This window comes from Suillus fuscotomentosus, assembly GCF_016647785.1.
Source record: "Suillus fuscotomentosus strain FC203 chromosome Unknown F5891scaffold_7, whole genome shotgun sequence".
Taxonomy (NCBI): domain Eukaryota; kingdom Fungi; phylum Basidiomycota; class Agaricomycetes; order Boletales; family Suillaceae; genus Suillus; species Suillus fuscotomentosus.
The window spans coordinates 475,322-492,464 of NW_024539519.1; the positions used below are offsets into that span (position 1 = coordinate 475,322).

General features: G+C 48.9%; 7 protein-coding genes across 7 annotated transcripts; 4 read left to right on the forward strand and 3 right to left on the reverse strand.

Moving 5' to 3' along the window:
- The first annotated feature begins 666 nt into the window (after window positions 1–666).
- Window positions 667–3,076, forward strand: F5891DRAFT_1008780 (putative 1-pyrroline-5-carboxylate dehydrogenase). Its single transcript, XM_041360554.1, has 12 exons — window positions 667–1,003; window positions 1,055–1,068; window positions 1,118–1,318; window positions 1,373–1,476; window positions 1,535–1,585; window positions 1,641–1,668; window positions 1,718–2,087; window positions 2,134–2,302; window positions 2,354–2,543; window positions 2,594–2,706; window positions 2,758–2,852; window positions 2,901–3,076. The coding sequence occupies exons 1-12, from the start codon at window positions 888–890 to the stop codon at window positions 2,947–2,949; spliced, it is 1,500 nt and encodes a 499-aa protein (XP_041230895.1). The 5' UTR covers window positions 667–887; the 3' UTR covers window positions 2,950–3,076.
- Window positions 3,077–3,206: 130 nt separating this feature from the next.
- On the forward strand, window positions 3,207–5,430 carry F5891DRAFT_1008785 (Trimethyllysine dioxygenase). Its single transcript, XM_041360555.1, has 11 exons — window positions 3,207–3,423; window positions 3,483–3,682; window positions 3,738–3,822; window positions 3,879–3,939; window positions 3,988–4,084; window positions 4,134–4,233; window positions 4,279–4,375; window positions 4,424–4,518; window positions 4,572–4,888; window positions 4,942–5,027; window positions 5,079–5,430. Exons 1-11 carry the CDS (start codon window positions 3,307–3,309, stop codon window positions 5,276–5,278), a joined length of 1,455 nt encoding a protein of 484 aa, XP_041230896.1. The 5' UTR covers window positions 3,207–3,306; the 3' UTR covers window positions 5,279–5,430.
- Window positions 5,431–6,090: 660 nt separating this feature from the next.
- On the reverse strand, window positions 6,091–8,524 carry F5891DRAFT_1162138 (uncharacterized protein). Its single transcript, XM_041365281.1, has 2 exons — window positions 8,202–8,524; window positions 6,091–8,149 (listed from the first exon to the last, which is right to left on the reverse strand). The coding sequence occupies exons 1-2, from the start codon at window positions 8,423–8,425 to the stop codon at window positions 6,220–6,222; spliced, it is 2,154 nt and encodes a 717-aa protein (XP_041230897.1). The 5' UTR covers window positions 8,426–8,524; the 3' UTR covers window positions 6,091–6,219.
- Window positions 8,525–8,541: 17 nt separating this feature from the next.
- On the reverse strand, window positions 8,542–9,505 carry F5891DRAFT_1102806 (telomere stability and silencing-domain-containing protein). The gene is made up of 3 exons (XM_041363608.1): window positions 9,118–9,505; window positions 8,857–9,065; window positions 8,542–8,803 (listed from the first exon to the last, which is right to left on the reverse strand). Exons 1-3 carry the CDS (start codon window positions 9,492–9,494, stop codon window positions 8,643–8,645), a joined length of 747 nt encoding a protein of 248 aa, XP_041230898.1. The 5' UTR covers window positions 9,495–9,505; the 3' UTR covers window positions 8,542–8,642.
- Window positions 9,506–9,608: 103 nt separating this feature from the next.
- Window positions 9,609–11,111, forward strand: F5891DRAFT_1162140 (uncharacterized protein). Its single transcript, XM_041365282.1, has 6 exons — window positions 9,609–9,971; window positions 10,022–10,038; window positions 10,089–10,127; window positions 10,180–10,262; window positions 10,315–10,628; window positions 10,685–11,111. The coding sequence occupies exons 1-6, from the start codon at window positions 9,681–9,683 to the stop codon at window positions 11,006–11,008; spliced, it is 1,068 nt and encodes a 355-aa protein (XP_041230899.1). The 5' UTR covers window positions 9,609–9,680; the 3' UTR covers window positions 11,009–11,111.
- On the forward strand, window positions 11,112–12,544 carry F5891DRAFT_1008794 (uncharacterized protein). Its single transcript, XM_041360556.1, has 6 exons — window positions 11,112–11,369; window positions 11,422–11,636; window positions 11,710–11,854; window positions 11,914–12,066; window positions 12,119–12,281; window positions 12,333–12,544. Exons 1-6 carry the CDS (start codon window positions 11,327–11,329, stop codon window positions 12,364–12,366), a joined length of 753 nt encoding a protein of 250 aa, XP_041230900.1. The 5' UTR covers window positions 11,112–11,326; the 3' UTR covers window positions 12,367–12,544.
- Window positions 12,545–14,127: 1,583 nt separating this feature from the next.
- On the reverse strand, window positions 14,128–16,874 carry F5891DRAFT_976278 (uncharacterized protein; the record flags this gene model as incomplete). Its single annotated transcript, XM_041376592.1, has 7 exons — window positions 14,128–14,517; window positions 14,564–14,787; window positions 14,834–15,191; window positions 15,240–15,358; window positions 15,415–15,776; window positions 15,828–16,031; window positions 16,321–16,874. 7 exons carry the CDS (start codon window positions 16,872–16,874, stop codon window positions 14,128–14,130), a joined length of 2,211 nt encoding a protein of 736 aa, XP_041230901.1.
- Between the last annotated feature and the right edge of the window lie 269 nt (window positions 16,875–17,143).

Genomic DNA, 17,143 nt, shown 5'->3' on the forward strand with positions numbered 1-17,143 from the left:
GTCGGGACTCATGAAAATGTCACTGGTCGAGGACGAGTCTAAAATGGCCGGTCTGAGTGAAGGTCTGTATCTGCTACCAGGTCTGGGTGCACACTCAGCACGCGTGGTGGAGTTTGAAGTCGTCAGTGGCTAAGATTCGGGCATGATGTGATTAGATAAATTATGCCGAGGCGACCTTAAATGAACGAACACAATTAGATTATTACACAGTAAGGAATGGACGCACAACAATCAGCTAACTAAACCCGTGTATGATAACAAAATGTTCGCGTCATGCACGGAAAATATTCAACGATATGACGCAACTTGCCTAAAACACGGGACGACACCAGAGGTGATCACTGGTAGATCTAGATACCACCACCAGCAAAAACGAATGAGCCTGCAAAGGTAATACTGATGTTGGCTCTCCATGGCTGCTGGTACATCCTTCAATATGTACCAAGAGCCGTGGAGAGCCAAGATCGTGTAAGTAGTCAAGACTGTCGTCCCTGAACCGTTACGCCAAAAGGCAGTGATAAACAAAGCACAAAATAAAATGAAATAAACTGAGTTGCGAAGAACCCACGCTTTGTTTATCGCGGGATGCTGATTATGGGAACTCAGGTAAGCAACGAGCTTACAGATCGAGGCAAATGATGACAAACTATTTTGATAAAGGGCTAGATAGTTCGTCATGACAATCAAATGGTTCAATAACAGCTGGCCACATAATGCCACATCAGCCTGCATGCGGCATGCCGTACAAATAGAGTTGTGTTCATGCAAGCTTCTGAGCTCGGGCCCACGTTCATTCAGTCACTAGGTTCATACCAGGTTACTCCCCAGTAAAATAAACAAGTGGGAGCTCGATTCGTGATCTGCTATCGTCACACCAACCAACTACTATGTCTTCTTTCACTTATCAGTTTGACACACCGAGCTACAAGGGCACCTCAACGGTCTCCACTGGCCTATTTATCAATGGAAAGTTTATTGAACCTGTAGAGAAGGGCACGATTGAGTATGTTCTTATCTTTACCGCACTCGGCGTCTACCTTATCATTTGATCTAGAGTCGTGAATCCGGGTGGGTCAATTAGCCTCTCATACCTGATCAACTTTGACAGTGGATGCAGTCAATGGAAAGATCATAACCTCGGTCGCAGCTGGCACTGCTGCAGATATCGACAATGCCGCTCGGGCTGCAAGGAAGGCTTACAAAGAGCGCTGGGGCTTGAAAGTCCCTGGTGTACAAAGGGGTAGAATGCTCAGCAAACTTGCAGACCTCCTCGAAGCGAATGCTGACGAATTCGCTGCCTTGGAGGCTTTGGACGTAGGTAAGGTGATACTTCAGCCATATATACTTGCTTGTGACGTGACCGCATGTGCAGGTAAAGCCTTTAGGGCGGCCCGGAATGGTGATGTGTCTGCTTCTATCGCTGCCCTGAGGTACTATGCGGGATGGGCGGACAAGATTCAAGGGAAAACTATCGAGGTTAGAAAGGCTTGACATGTCTCCGTCAGGACAATTCTAATATATACCTACCTAATAGACGAACGAAAAGAAGCTGGCTTACACGCGTCACGAGCCCGTTGGAGTGGTGGTTCGTGCTCTCATTTTGTCGTGCGGTGAAGGTATGCGAACTCAGCATCTTGCAGGGCGCCATAGTTCCTTGGAACTTCCCTCGTATGTTCATTTAATCCGTATTCAGCGGGCGAATAACGACGGTGAATAGTCACGATGTTGTCGTTCAAGCTCGGCCCAGCTCTAGCAGCAGGAAACGCTGTCATCGTGAAACCCTCTGAACTGACACCATTGACTGCGCTTCGTCTCTGTCCGTTGTTTGTTGAAGCGGGATTCCCTGATGGTGTCATCAATGTTGTCAGCGGCTACGGTAGTACTGCTGGTCAAGCCCTCAGTGAACACATGGACGTCGACAAAATAACTTTCACAGGGAGCACACTGACTGGGCGCAAGATCATGGAAACGGCTTCCAAGACTAATTTAAAAAAGATTACTCTCGAGCTTGGCGGTAAGAGTCCCAGTGTCATATTCGACGATGTAGACCTGGAGCAGACCGTAAAGTGGGTCTCACACGGAATATTGTATGTCACCTGCATCGTAGCCGAGCCTCTTGCTCACTCCTCACAGCATGAATCATGGACAAGCGTGCACTGCGGGTTCCCGCATATTCGTTCAAGCAGGGATATACGATAGATTTTTGAAGGCGTTCACTGAACATGCCTCGTCTTTGAAAGTCGGCGATCCGTTTGCGCGAGACACTTACCAAGGTCCACAAGTTTCGCAGACGCAATTTGACGTGAGTGCCTACCTAATAATGTAGTGAGCGGTTTTACTTACTTTTTATTAGCGGATCATGGGATACATCAAGTCTGGTAAAGAGGAAGGTGCAACCGTTCATATCGGTGGAGAACGTCATGGGAACGAGGGCTACTTCATTCAACCAACCATTTTCACGGAGTGCAAGTCGAATATGAAGATCGTGCAGGAAGAGATATTCGGTCCCGTGGCTGCGATCATCAAGTTCGCCACGGAAGAGGGTGGGCACATCCCACTACGGATGTATCCGAGTGTTAACAGAGTATCATAGAGGCCATCGAGCAAGCGAATAATACTGTGTATGGCCTTGCTTGCTCTGTCTTCACCAGAGACATAGACAGAGCGATTCGAGTCGCGCATAGTATCGAAGCTGGTACCGCATGGGTGAGCACGAGCATGCTAGCATTAGGACTGCTGATGATTCGATGGTCATAGATAAATTGTCACAACTCCTCTGAGTTGAGCCTTCCGTTCGGTGGTTACAAACAGTCAGGCATTGGGCGCGAGCTTGGCGAATATGCCTTGGAACAGTGAGCCAACATGATGGTACGGCGACTTCTACTGACCTTTTGTTCCAGCTATACAAACCTGAAGGCTGTTCATGTTAACATTGGACACCGTCTTTGAAAGGCAGACATTGAAATATCATCCAAGTGATGTCTGATAAGAAAACGAAGTACCAGAAAGCGAACTTAAAATGACCCAATTTGTATCTATGCTACCATTTCTAATGTACAACATTATTTCTCTTAAATCTGTGGAATATGGCAGTATTAACCACAGTGCCATTCTACACTTCTGTCTTTATTTAACAGCTCCAAACAGTCAAGGCGCTTGAGCAGCTTGCAGCCTTGACAGGAGCGTTCGTTCCACTTTGGGGAATGTGACAGTGTTCCAGTCGGGTCGGACCTAAACGACTCGGTTGTGAATTATCATACCTTGTCTTCGATTTGTCCCGTGCTGTGGTATTTATCGTTGCTGGCAATGCTTAGAGTAGGCTTCACAAATTTGCACGTTCCGTTTCGGAGTTGGCCCCGTGGCACTGTGAAGTATCTCTCTCGATCCGCACCGGGGAGGCCATCATTTTTCACTCGGATTCTAGTATGTCGTATTATCTCTAGGCCGTCATCCATAGCTCATTCCATGGTCATGACGATCAGACCTCTAGTACACTCGAATCGCGCTGGACACATGGCTCGCTGACTAGAAGTCGTTCCATCTCCTCCGCGGCGACTAGAGAAGTGGTTTCTTCAGAGCAGCTGGGCGTCACAGAACCTAAGGTTCACAGTGATATCCCTATTGCTAATGCTGATGAGCGCAAAGTGTCCATTCTGTGGGGCCCACAGCGTTGGTCTAGATTGTATGGACCTTCTGCCTCGTAGTAATTCCCGAGATCTGAACAAGCAAACTGTCAGTCACCACATCTGGTTGCGCGACCACTGCAGATGCCCAGACTGTTTTCACCCGATAACAAAGCAGCGACTTCTCAACACATTTGAGGTAGTCTTGCAGCAGGGCGGTAATGGTGTCTTTACTGAGAAGAGACGTTTCCGCAGATTCCAGCTGATATCAAACCTCTGCATGTACAAGGCTCCACAGATGGCCTCGAGGTTATCTGTATGTTGGCTTAACTGAGGTTTCAACACGACTTGATCCGTTACTTAGGGCCTGGAACTAGCACCGAATCTCACTCGTCGGTATATCCATGGACATGGCTACAAGCCAACACATACGATCCAGCTCTTCAAACAACGCCAACTCGGTGCGATATTTTCTTTTATAATCGGTACCTTGTACTTATCGCGCACTAGGAAAGTCCTTTGGGGATCAAAGATTGAGAAGTCTCCACCCTCCGTGACTTATACCGAGGTTATGGACGACAAGGGACTGCACAAGTGGCTAACGAATGTTGTGTGTAAATCGATAGCTTGAGGTGCTTGTCTCATATGCATGCAGGAAACTTTTGGCTTCTGCTTTGTCTCAGGGGTCCCCGCAACACCTGAGGCCACAGAGGAACTATGTGAACGCATCGGTTTTATCAGAGAAACCCAGTGTGCGTCCTCCCTCCTTATCCATTCACTCCTGATCTGAATGCGCTTAGATGGGAAGTTTTGGGAATTTACTGCTGATCTTTCAAAGGGAGACACTGCGTACACCACAATGGCACTAGGAGCACACACCGATAACACCTATTTCGTATGGAATATACTCATAGTTCTCGTCGCGCCACTGATTGATTGCCAGCACAGACAGACCCCTGCGGCCTTCAACTTTTCCATCTCCTATCACATACCGAAGGCTCTGGAGGAGCAACACTTCTCGTAGATGGTTACTATGTCGCCGCCCTCATGAAAGAGCTACATCCAAAGTTCCACGATCTTCTTTCCCGTGTGTCCATCCCAGCTCATGCAGCAGGAGAACCGTCAGCACTGTACACTCCGAGTCCACCTGCAATGTACCCCCCGTTGCGATATCACCCGCGCACCAAAGAACTTGTGCAGATACGGTGGAATAACGATGATAGAAGCGTGATGAGCCACTTGCTACCAGACGAAGTGGAGGAATGGTAAGTGAGCTGCATGGTTAGAGAACTTTACTTTACTTAATCTAAAACCCCAGGTATCAAGCGATCAAGATTTGGAACGAACTCTTGACGAAACCTGATTCAGAGTATTGGGTCCAACTCAGTCCCGGCACTGTATTAAGTGAGTTTTGTCTGTGGCTGCCTGACATATCGCTTAATCTCGTTTTTTTAGCAATTGACAACCACCGCGTGCTTCATGGCCGATCCGCTTTTGACGGTAAGCGCCGCGTGTGTGGTGCCTACATTGGCATAGACGAATACCGTTCGAAGCTCGCTGTCCTTAAGGAGAAGTTTGATGGCACCGACAACAACGGCGAGAACATGGTATGGAGACCTGAGGATAGCAGAAGTATTTGGAACTCCAATCTATGATTCGAGGGCCACTTGTTGAGACTCTGGTCCTTCACGAAGGTTTCGATATTGATTATGACTAGTAATGACAGTACGAGTGAGGTATGTATGCAAATCAATTAATTTCAGAACGTGGCATCGGAATAGATTCAAATGCTTTCTAATCATCTTAAAGTGCCAAAAGCATCTCGATTGTGGTCGCCTCTATTTGTCGCTTTGGCTGCCCACAGTGCCTTCGGGTGAAAATTCGAGAATGTCCTCTTCACGTGGCAAAGGAAAGAACACATCGTAGTTCGACATATCTCATGTGTAAAGAAGTAAGCGTTCTGAGGGAGTTATCACCGCTCTGTGCGTGGCAATCAAGGACGACGCGCACCGAAAGACTGGGCCTTCCCAAGCGTTCGTTGCGTTAATATGTCCGCCAGGATGACGATCGTGCCACGAACCAGCATGTTTTATGTCGAAAGCGCGTAGAACTGAACGACAACTGTCAGTGGGAAGGATGTATGTACATTTTCCATCCATGTACAGCTCTGAAGATCGTCTGGGATAGCCGGAGGCAATCTGTGACTATTGGCGAACACCAAGGTGTTAAAAACGAGATTCCCAGTTGTATTTGCTGGTGACCGGTCAAGTTACCAGGAGCTCTCGAACTCGAGAAGACCTTGTGCATCGAAGAGCAGCTGTGTCACCAGCACACGCGAGCAGGGAAAATAAGTGGCTGCAACAATGCGAAGGGCATTGTAATAGTGCACTAACTGGATGATGGAACGAACAGAACTGGCATGTATCGAACGGTTCGCATCCAAGGCTCTCCATGGCGTTACAGGACCATTGAACAACCGGGGAGCAGCTCGCCGGCTATGCTGTCTTTCAATGTTACATAGCATGTCTCCGACAGCAGACAAGCACAAGACGTACACACAAACAGATAATACATTCACCTAAATACTCTACCAACATTACCGTATAGACTTGAGAATGAACCCCTCGAGCCCACCACACACCCACAACTCCTGCACGCTTGCGCCCACCGTGCGGACTTTGTAGGTCTTTTCTCCATCAGGACCACGCAGAGTCACATTCCCGTCCGTCATCGAAACACGTATTTCATGCCCTTGATCCACTGTGAGTTCGCCTTCACGTCCACCCGCACCGCGTGCGCCTCCTTTGGCATACGTCGCAGTGAGGTCAGCGACGAGCTCAGGACATTCAAGGCAGACAAGACCGTTATTGATGGCATTACGCTTGAATATGTCACCGAATGAGCCTGCAATGACAAGCGGCACACCAGCTGCCTTAAGCGCGGTAGCAGCCTGTTCGCGAGAGGACCCGGTACCGAAATTGTACCCCGATACCAAGACCACACCAGACTTGGTGCTTTCATCTGATGCGGAGAGTGAAGGGAGAATGGTAGCGACATTGCCTGCGAAAGACGGGTCGTAGTTCTCCATGACTACTTGTGCTTGGCGTTCGAGGGTAATATCGTCTTGGTAGGTGTATTTTCCAGGGTATAGTGCGTCCGTGCTCAGGTTGTCCTGTGGTGCGAAGAGCAGGCGACCAGAAAAGGCTGCGGGGAAGCCGGGGAAGAGGGGTTCTTCTGCTTGTGGTACCTCTGCCGCGTCTGAAGAACCAGAAGCGATGGAGAAGACGGGTGCGCCTGCAGGAGGAAGCGAGGTTGCGTCAAGAGAGTTGGGGGAGCAGATAAATCCCTTGACAGCACTCGCAGCAACTACTGCAGGACTGGCAAGGTATGCCTGAGCCTTAGGATGGCCCATTCGTCCCTTGTAGTTCCTGTTCGTGGCGCTGATGCCCGTCTCACCTTCTTCCAACAACCCCGTGCCGAGCCCGATACAAGGCCCACAACCTGCTGGGAGGACTTTGGCACCTGCAGCAATCAACTTGTTCCAGTGCCCCAACTTCTCCGCCTCCGCCTGCACCACAGAGCTCGCAGCTGCGACATAGAACTCGACGCCTTCTGCAACTTTCTTGCCCTCAACAACAGACGCAGCTGCAGCAATATCAGAGACACGAGAATTGGTACATGAAACCAGGTATGCTTTCTGGATTGCAATTTGCTGGGATTCTAACTTGGGAAGTGGGGTAGAGACTTTGACGCTGTTAGGACCGGAAACATGTGGGACGAGAGTAGAGAGGTCGAAGATCAGATGCGAGGAGTATTGGGCACCGAGATCGGACGTAAGGTTAGTTGCACGAAGAGCATCAAGACTGCGGCGATTGATACGTGGGTGTTCTGGCGGGGGCGGTACTGATTTAGAGGCGAAAGTCCTTTGCTCTAATTTCGTCAATGCACTCTCGTACCAACTCAAAAGTGTGTCGTCGACAGGGAAAACGCCTACAAGTGCGCCCCACTCCGTTGTCATATTTGAAATCGTAAGTCTGTCGTCAATCGAAAGCGCAGAGACACCCTCCCCAGTAAACTCGATTGCAGCGTTGAGGACCTCGTCGTTGTTGAATGACCCGCAAAGCGCGACAATCACATCCTTGCCGGTGACACCTGGGGCTAGCTTTCCCCGAAATTCCACCTTGACCATACGAGGGACTTGCCACCAAGTCTTTCCTGTAGCCCACAAGGCTGCTGCATCTGTGCGCACGATGGCTGTACCCACGCAAGCAACGCCTCCATACATATTTGAGTGCGAATCAGAGGCAACAGTGAGGGTATGCGGGAATGCGTAGCCTTCTTCTACGAGGACTTGGTGCCCTATGCCGCGGCCAGCAGGATAGAAGTCAATCCCGTGTGCGCGTGCAAATGCTTCAATGTTGGCATACTTGGCAAGGTTTTTGTCAGATTTATTCTGGACGTCGTGATCAAGGGTGAACACCGCCTGCCGGGGATCAAAAATTTTCTTTGCACCTATGGACTTGAATCTACATGCGCGCCATATGAATAATGATTTGAGAGGGGAGAAAAGAAACACACTTGGATATGACAGGGCCCGTGTTGTCATGGGTCATGACATGCTCCGGGCGAATCATGACATAGTCGCCTGCTTTGACAATTTTGCCATCGGGGAGACTAACCGAGTACTTTTGGACAACTTTTTCAATGATAGTCTGGGGAATTCGGGGAGTGGCTACGCTGGTAGCGAAGAACCGCGCTGCTTGCAGGCACCCCCGACCGGGTATGCGCGGTGAAAGGCGCATCACAGGTATTTGGCGTAAGAAACCTGCAGCAAGTAGTCGAGACTCAAGATGTAAGCGTAAGAGAAACAGCTGAGACCACTTTGTTAGAGTTGTGTCAGGGAACCGAACCGACTGATAAGCCTAATAATATGATTCCATTCACATGGTCACAACAACTCGGAGGATACATTATCCATACACTGCGTAATTTACAAAAAGATATATCAACAGGCAAGGACTACGCGCTGGCGACTCCAACAGTAACAGCTGTAGGCATCGCAATAGGTGCGGCCGGTAATTTCAGCACTTTCTCCGTAATCGCGTCCTTTGGAGGAGTGGATGACTCAGGTGACTTAGAAACGTGGTTAGTCTTCATCTTTTTCTTTTTCTTCATGAGACCTGTAAATTGAAACGTCAGCACAAATACTACGTAGTGGATGCGGTATACTAACCTGCAGACACTGCAGATTTGACATTGTCGACTATTTCCCTACTTTCCTCGAGGTATTCTGTATCATCGAACCGATGCTTCTTGCCAGCAACGGCCTCCGTATCCCCTGATGCAGCTGCAATCTTCTTCTCGAGTGTCTCTAGCTTGGCTTTTTTGGCCTCAGCCTGGGCCTTCTTCCGTTCATCTTCATTTCCCATGTAGTCTGCAAGCCTAGAGCTATGAGCTTAATACATCACATCCCGCACCAACTAAATATACATACCTTTTCGCAGTTTTGATGGTACTAAGTCTGCGTCCACTAAGATCTCTGCATGAGTCATTGTTACTGGTCTTCTGACTACTCATGCGACCACCGGCAGCACGCAACTGCGAACCAAAACCTCCCTTACCACCTCGGAGCCGGGGAATAAGTTTCAACGTAATGAGAGTCGCATCTTGTCCATGAATCTCAGAGATGAGGGTGTCCGGTGTGGGGACAGATCCAGCATGAGATGAAATTCTTAAGTCCTCTGAAGCAGGGAGATCGGAATAGCGCGTGCACAAAAGAGGATACAGTTCATCGAATCGGGTTTCTGGAGAAACAGAGAGCGAAAGAGTCGGGAATGGAGCAAACGTTGAGAAAAGAACTGTAGTGGTCATGGTAGACAGTAATGTAATTATGTAATCCTGCGGGTCAGGTCCAAACCTGTATGATTATGTAACCCTGTGGGTTAGCCCGTCCGAGTCGGCGTATCACCCCTGTCAACATAAATTCTCTCTTTCGCCGCAACACCCACAAGCACGACAACTTGAATTAATTGCGCAGCCTGATACTCCCCAATCGACATGGATTTTTGGCGCGTGCTTATGCATGAAGCGCCTATGTTTGTCTGGCCCGTCAAATTCTGTGTGGCCATGACTGCTACCACATACGTGCTCTCCATCCTCACCAACAACGTGTCGCAGGTGGATAGAGTCTGGACGTTTCTCCCAACCATATATACTATATACTATGCTTTGCTGCCGGTTTGGCCATCCATTCCACCTACCTACCTCTTTCCCTCCACCCCTGACACAATCCCCGCATCTCTGAGGGAGACCTTCAGTCCACGAGCCTTGGTCATGGCAAGTTTGGTGGTGAGTATCTCATCTGCTCAATTTCTTACAACCTGCTTAACTATCTTCAGGTGACGTGGATGTTCAGGTTGGTAACATGTCCTCGTCATATTCACTTGTGAATCTCACCCTCCGTAGGTTAAGTTACAACACTTGGCGACGTGGTCTATTTAGCCTGTAAGCTCATTCATCATTGATGATACAATTATAAATTAAGAAATGTTGATAGCAAGGATGAAGATTATCGCTGGGAAGTTCTGCGACAGAAGATCTCCCCTTTCCTCTTCCAAGTTTTCAACCTCTTGTTTATCGGTACGGCTACAACTATCTATCGGTCTCTAAACATCTACTAACTCAGCATAAGCAATCGCGCAGAATATAATCTTATTTCTCTTGGGCCTTCCAACCGCCCGTGCAGTGGCTCAACCACACACACCCCTTTCGACTTCGGATTATATTTTAGGAACGCTGGGGTTTCTCATCATCCTCGCCGAGTTCATCTCAGATAACCAGCAATACTCTTTCCAAACCTTTAAACATTCCGGGAAGCTGAGCCCAAATGAATGGCCTGGCGCGAGAATTCAATGGACCAAGCATGATGCTGAACGCGGATTTGTGACCCGCGGTTTATGGGCTTGGTCACGGCACCCAAATTTCCTGTGCGAACAGAGTTTCTGGGTATGCATACTTCCATTTCGCAATTCCGTTAAGCATATCACTAACGCCCATACCAGATCATAATCACACTCATCCCTCTCCTCTCACCTGATTCACCGAAGCTCGACTTTCCGCCGACTTCGTTCGCATCACTCACACCCTTCCTTCCATGTTTAGTTCTCTGCAGTCTGTTCTTCTCTTCCACGATTTTCACTGAGTCGATATCGAAGGCAAAGTACCCTGTTGCATATTCAGCTTACCAAGAGCGTGTGGCAATGTTTTTGCCTTTGCTGACTCCCGTATGGGGTGCGCTTCTGGAAATTCAGGGGAGAAAAGGGAGTGTCGATTCGCTGGTCTACGGCACCGGACTGAACTCCAAGGGCAAGGGGAAGGCCGAATGAGATGATCTTTGCACGTGTTCGAAAGTTTTTCTCCATTTCCGTTGCATTTCCGTATATAGCGAACTTAATTAAACACTGATCGCATTGGCCTCTGAGATATTATCACGTTGAGCTAACGCCAAGCCGCGTGACTGCATGAATGTCATCAGACTGCGCACGGGCCAGTATTATTAGCTCGAGCCTGGTTGTTCTTCTCACTGACAAAGTCATGTATGCATACGGGCTCCGGATATCGGCCAGGACGGAAATCCGCACCGCGCTGCAAGCTACAGACAGAACAGCCACCTTCATCCCCAACTTCATACACCAACCCTTCCAATGACATCGTTAAAGGTCGCAGTGATTACAGGGGCATCCTCTGGTACGTATTGATTGCGCTTTGCACTTGTGCGTAAACCCACTTCCGGTTTCAGGTATCGGACGCCATTCGGCTATCAAGCTCTCTTCTGAGGGTTGGAGCCTGGCGCTGACTGCTCGAAGGCTAGCTCAACTCGAAGAGACAAGATCCCTCTGTGCAAATCCCGATGCATGTATTCTCGTTGCTGGCGACATCACAGACGAAGCTTTTGTAAAAAGCTTGTTCGAGGAGACCATGAAGAAATTCGGCAGACTTGATCTGTTGTTTAACGTGAGTGGTGTGCCCCTTCTTCTGCGGTTTTCGGTACATGGTACATTTTGGTCGTGCATTGACGATGTAACAGAATGCGGGATTGTCTGACAAGGCGAGCCCCATCGAGGAGATGCCGCTCGAGACGTTCACATCGGTCGTTAATGTCAACCTTATTGCTTCATTCCTTTGCGTTCGCGAAGCTTTCAAGATTTACAAGCAACAAGAACCCACTGGAGGTTCGTGAAGCTGGATGATGAGAAACCGCAGTGTATTGATCTACATTGTCCCTATGCAGGGAGAATCATCAACAATGGCTCATTGGCTGCCCATGTGCCAAGGCCTCATTCTGTTGCATACGCAGCCTCCAAACACGCCGTGCACGGTTTAACTAAGACCATCGCCATCGAGGGGCGAAAGTACAACATCTCTGTGACGCAGATTGACATCGGTGCGTACTTTGATAATATTGGAGGAGGTTGATGCGACGATGGTTTTACCAGGAAATGCGCACACGTCGATGGCTGCAGGGCACACTTTAGGAGCATTGCAGCCTGATGGTCGCAGAGTCGTTGAACCGACTTTCGATCCGATACACGTTGCGGATGCGGTTGCGCACATTGCAAGTCTCCCTACGTCTGTCACGGTACTGGAGATGACTATCATGTAAGTGTGCAACCGTTTTTCTTGGGTTCTGGATATTAACTTGTTACGTAGGGCGACTGGTGTTCCTTATGTCGGAAGAGGATGACCGTCGATACTTGAAGTGTCGGCGAGGACAGCAGGATGCAGAACAGTTGTCTGAGCATAATGGCATCGTTGCAGATTTCACATGTACCACGTCCCACGCCGCCTGGGAATGCATGTAGAGTACTATGGAAGTGATATAGATATCATATGTAAGTTGAGACAGCGCGGTGGTCAACATCTTGAGTTTGATTGGTTAGGACCCAGGGAACTGAAGAACCTCGGACGGGAGAGAATGCTATGTTAACATGAGTATCAATTTGCCAGCAAGTTGTAAGTGATAACAGTGCTATGACCGCGGAAGAAATCGCTGGGATGCCTGTCTTTCGTTCACAAACGGATAAGCCGTCTGTCTCATGATCATCGGTCTAGGCCCTTACCACAGTAAAGGGATGATTTGGCTTCTCTCGCTCGTAAATCTCTGGAGATTTTGCCTTCGGGGAAGACCTGTGCCATACTCTTCCAAACTCGTGTTCGCCCCCAGTGGGCCTGCATCAGCGGGTTAGATCGTGCTACAGAGTGCTACGGAGCGCTTCGTAGCACTCTGTAATCATGTGTAATGAGTTACGTTTCCCTGATGCTGAAGACCAGAGTTATTTTCCCTCCGCCACAGGGCTCGCTGCGGTGTCCGCGCGGTTTTATTTTGAAGTGGTGATGTGATCAAAAATGTGGGCGTCACAATCCTGGGCGCTGAATCGAGGCGTAAGTACTCGCGCTTCTGTGACATCGATAGCGCGACGAAGGCTTGGATTAAAGACAACAGTACAATGATTCATGCTAAAGTCATATTCCTTGTAGGATGCATCAGGGAAACGTAACTCATTACACATGATTACAGAGTGCTACGAAGCGCTCCGTAGCACTCTGTAGCACGATCTAACCCGCTGATGCGCATAGAACCTACATCAATAAATGCAATAAATCTGTGCACAAGTTCCGTTTGTATAACTAAACCTACATAGCATCAACCAGTTACACCATAGTCGGGCATACGAATCCCCCGTGATGATGCGAAGATTGCCGGGAGATTGGTATCCAGGGCATCAGCGGGTTAGATCGTGCTACAGGAGCGCTTCGTAGCACTCTGTAATCATGTGTAATGAGTTACGTTTCCCTGATGCGGCCCAGCGTACCGTAAGCTCAGTCAAATGTGATGCGAGTCGCACGTCCCTCTTTGCGCATATAGGCAAAGGCTGTCAGAATCTCAATTTCTCTAAAATAGTCTGCATAAGTTCATGCACATTGTGCTCACACGAGCAGAGTCTTGAATGTCACGTCCGCAGTGAGCACGATGAGATGTCGTCTCGGTATAATTACGTGGGTGCTATTCGGAGCGTGCGGTTCAACCACGAATGTGTAGTCTGCTTAAGGGAGGTTCTGTATGACACAGGTAATTTTGAGTGACATACTCCTTGCAACTGCAGGGTTGTCGCACCGGGAGTACAACGGATCCGGACCTCGCTGATGCGAAAAGGGTGAAAGACGCAGCAAAAGCAAGCGAGGAACATCTAAGAGAGGGTCCGTGTTCGAACCGAGTTTAAAACATGTCTGAAACTTCTCGGATATGGTATAGTCAGGTCAGGCATCCGTAATGACTGTTTTAAGTACTCCGGTATACGTTTGGCGTTCGTAATACTAATATCTGACTGTTTGAAGCACTCCGGTATGCATTTTAATAATTTATTGTAGGTAGAATCACGAAATTTGTGGGAATCTAACACAAAAACTATGAACTATGCTAAAACTGCGAACTATAGTCCAAATTCTACGTTTCAATAGTCAAGTCGAAATCGGAAAGAATGGCAGTAGACCCCTGTTGCGACCTCCCACAAACAATCAGATGGTCTTTCCATCTATCAAGACTTGCCTTCTCCTCCTCACTGAGAGAATTTAGAAAAAAATTAACGCTATCGAATATCGTCTTGTTCTCAGTCGGCGAGAACTTCTGCTTCGTGAATATTAGTTGGCCTTGTTCCAATAATGCATGCTCCGTTATTGAACATGCAAGGCAGTACGCATGATGCAGTGCCTCACGAGGTGATTGGTGGTTGCCGAGTAGCGCGTGAAGTCCGTGATTCGAGAGCCAGATGAGTTTGATGAGCAGGGTGAATATGAATTTATTCTGGCATTTGTTGTGAATGATCACCGTCCCGTCCTAAGCCTTAGTTAGATCTTGATTTCGAAACAAAAAATAAACATACTTGAGAAAATGAATGTTTGTGCATATAGGCCTTGTCTCGCACAAGACTAGCTACTCGATCGACACGAAATTGATCTGGCGGGATGTTGGAATCGTGTTCGGGGAGCAGGTCGTATGCCATCACCACGTTTTGTCGCGCAATCGTCATCATCGTCGAACGCACTAGGACCACTCCCCGCCAAATCGTCGGCACATCTTTCGGCGTCGATGGCCATCGATTTAGCCCTACTATTCATTCAGTATAAGCTAAAAGAGTCTTCATTGAACTTACCGCGAAGGCTCGGAATGGAAGGCGCTGATGCTTTGATCATATCCCTGACGAGGCGACTCTGGTCCTCAGATTTTGATGCGATTGCATCAGGCGTGAAGATGGTGCCCTTGATAAGGTCTCGCGAGCGGCTGTAGACTTGCTCGCGGTCCGCCGCACTGACCTTGACCTGGATGACAACGTCACTCGACGTTGTAGCCGAGGACGGGCCAGGATTTGGAGTGCGCGTTGGGGATGGAGGCGGGCTGGGATTTGGGGTACGCGTCGGGCATGGGGGCGCCGAATAAGGCGCCAACGACGGCGTTGAGGGCATACGTCGGGAGCGTCGGCGTCTTTCGATAGAGCGCACCGGACCCAAAGTCTGTTATCATTAAAACGTGTAGTAAGATATATAACATTAAGTACTCACATGTATCACGTTGGATACCGGTATTTCGTCCAGTATGGGATTGTGTGTCAGTGCGCGTGCGGCGTCGGCATCACCGCCCAACCAATGAGGTATGGGCCCGATAAGGTGGGAGCTCGGTGCTGAACATGGTGTGTTTGTTAGAAAATGATTTACAATGAAAAGAAACAATACGTACGTGACGCGAGTGATGGAACATTGTAGTTGATGTTTGAGGGACCAGCCCTTGGGGATTGAGCGCCAGACAAGGACTGGGAGGAGGACTGGGCGCTATAGCCGGCAGCAGAGAGAGAGTTGGTGTAGCCGGCGCTAGAGAGAGAGTTAGTGTAGCCGGCACTAGAGAGAGAGTTGGTGTAGCCGGCGCTAGAGAGAGAGTTGGTGTACCCGGCGCTAGAGAGAGAGTTGGTGTACCCAGCGTTAGAGAGCGAGTTGGTGTACCCGGCATTAGAGAGCGAGTTGGTGTACCCGGCGCCTAAGAGCGAGTTGGTGTACCCGGCACCTGAGCTACTATCTCCAGGATTTGAGTAGCCGGGACTCGGCCTATTGTTATTTTGAGTCTGAGTCCGCGACAAAAGAGATGGGAAGACTCACTGATTATATGTACCAAAGGCGTGCTGTCGCTGATGTGGATCGAAGTTAGACATTTCCGGAGGCCGCGGTTGTTCGTCGGGAATATTGATCTGCGTGTCCGCAGGCGCATGGGAAGGGTTGAGACCAGATCCTCGAGGAGGTTTTGGAATTGTGGTTTTACCTTTGCGCGGCGCACGACGTTGGGTACTCATCAAGGTAGAATCACTTGGGGGAGGGCAAAGGGCATATCAATTACAATTCTAATACAAACGGAGATACGCGAATGCAAACAAACTATACAGCTTGTGACTTGATGTACTTGTGACCGTGAGGTCAAAGAAGCGGGGAAAGAAGGGGCGAGGAGGTAAAAAACGGTGTGCATATGACAAACTAACACGGTCTGGAAGAAGGCTATGATGAAAGGGTGTCGCGTGTATTACAACATTCCTTATCAATCAATCAGTGTGGAGTAATAATCAGACACATGAATCGACTTACCACGATAAGAAGTCACATTGCGGTGGCCACGCAAGACGCTTTGGGATGAATTCCAAGGTTATCAGGGGTTCCCAGATATATAGGGTTGTCGTCGTCATCAGGAACCCCGCCGGCAGTGGGGGATCCGGAACCATCGGCCCCGGATTCTACAGATGCCTTATCGACACTGTCATCACCAACAAACCCAGGTTGCAACGAAGACGATCTGGATGCTCCAACCCCATGTTGGAAAGCCTTGCTGACACGTGAGCCTAAGACCTTTGCCACATGCTCAGCTTGGGATGCGACAATCTTAAGAATTTCGCATTCATCTTCATAGACCGCTTGAAGATAGTCTCGGTCATCATCGGCATCTACGCAGTCACGCTCAGAAAAGAGGTTCCTAAAGGCGTGTAACTGGTCGTCTGTGAGTTTGAGCCGGTCTTCATTGTCGGCATGTATGGCATTGAGGAATATGATGAAGCGTTCAGTTTCCTCGATTTCCCACGCAGTCGCCAGCATGCGCTGACGCGCAGTCTCACGAGCTGCAAGCTGTGCCTGGTATCCTTTGTACAGAGTTGAAGGATGCATTTGCGCAAGGCCATTCTCTAAGTATCCAGCATGCTTTATAAAATATAAATGAGTTGTTTGGATGGAACTGGATAGAATAATAATACCTTGAGAAGAGATTCGCTGGATACATAAGGTCTGCGTTCCCGCCCCATAAGACGCGCTGCAAAACGAACCTCGAGTGGAGCTGGGTCCGGGGGGTATGGTACAAACTTCCTGCTCATTCTGTCACGTATAAACTGACGTCGAGCACTGCGAGAAAGATCTGGAGATGCGGGTGGATTATAAAA

Excerpts from the sequence above, each read along its gene's own strand:
- F5891DRAFT_1008780 (XM_041360554.1), top strand. The coding sequence starts at position 888 with ATGTCTTCTTTCACTTATCAGTTTGACACACCGAGCTACAAGGGCACC. Across the intron at positions 2,088-2,133 it reads TGGGTCTCACACGGAATATT|CATGAATCATGGACAAGCGT; the intron begins GTATGTCACCTG and ends CACTCCTCACAG. Across the intron at positions 2,544-2,593 it reads CAAGTTCGCCACGGAAGAGG|AGGCCATCGAGCAAGCGAAT; the intron begins GTGGGCACATCC and ends AGAGTATCATAG.
- F5891DRAFT_1008785 (XM_041360555.1), top strand. The coding sequence starts at position 3,307 with ATGCTTAGAGTAGGCTTCACAAATTTGCACGTTCCGTTTCGGAGTTGG. Across the intron at positions 3,823-3,878 it reads GACTTCTCAACACATTTGAG|ATTCCAGCTGATATCAAACC; the intron begins GTAGTCTTGCAG and ends ACGTTTCCGCAG. Across the intron at positions 4,889-4,941 it reads CCAGACGAAGTGGAGGAATG|GTATCAAGCGATCAAGATTT; the intron begins GTAAGTGAGCTG and ends CTAAAACCCCAG.
- F5891DRAFT_1162138 (XM_041365281.1), bottom strand. The coding sequence starts at position 8,425 with ATGCGCCTTTCACCGCGCATACCCGGTCGGGGGTGCCTGCAAGCAGCG. Across the intron at positions 8,150-8,201 it reads ACGGGCCCTGTCATATCCAA|ATTCAAGTCCATAGGTGCAA; the intron begins GTGTGTTTCTTT and ends GCGCGCATGTAG.
- F5891DRAFT_1102806 (XM_041363608.1), bottom strand. The coding sequence starts at position 9,494 with ATGACCACTACAGTTCTTTTCTCAACGTTTGCTCCATTCCCGACTCTT. Across the intron at positions 9,066-9,117 it reads ACCATCAAAACTGCGAAAAG|GCTTGCAGACTACATGGGAA; the intron begins GTATGTATATTT and ends TCATAGCTCTAG. Across the intron at positions 8,804-8,856 it reads CAAATCTGCAGTGTCTGCAG|GTCTCATGAAGAAAAAGAAA; the intron begins GTTAGTATACCG and ends TTCAATTTACAG.
- F5891DRAFT_1162140 (XM_041365282.1), top strand. The coding sequence starts at position 9,681 with ATGGATTTTTGGCGCGTGCTTATGCATGAAGCGCCTATGTTTGTCTGG. Across the intron at positions 10,128-10,179 it reads CGACGTGGTCTATTTAGCCT|CAAGGATGAAGATTATCGCT; the intron begins GTAAGCTCATTC and ends AAATGTTGATAG. Across the intron at positions 10,263-10,314 it reads TTTCAACCTCTTGTTTATCG|CAATCGCGCAGAATATAATC; the intron begins GTACGGCTACAA and ends ACTCAGCATAAG.
- F5891DRAFT_1008794 (XM_041360556.1), top strand. The coding sequence starts at position 11,327 with ATGACATCGTTAAAGGTCGCAGTGATTACAGGGGCATCCTCTG. Across the intron at positions 12,067-12,118 it reads TGTGACGCAGATTGACATCG|GAAATGCGCACACGTCGATG; the intron begins GTGCGTACTTTG and ends TGGTTTTACCAG. Across the intron at positions 12,282-12,332 it reads GTACTGGAGATGACTATCAT|GGCGACTGGTGTTCCTTATG; the intron begins GTAAGTGTGCAA and ends CTTGTTACGTAG.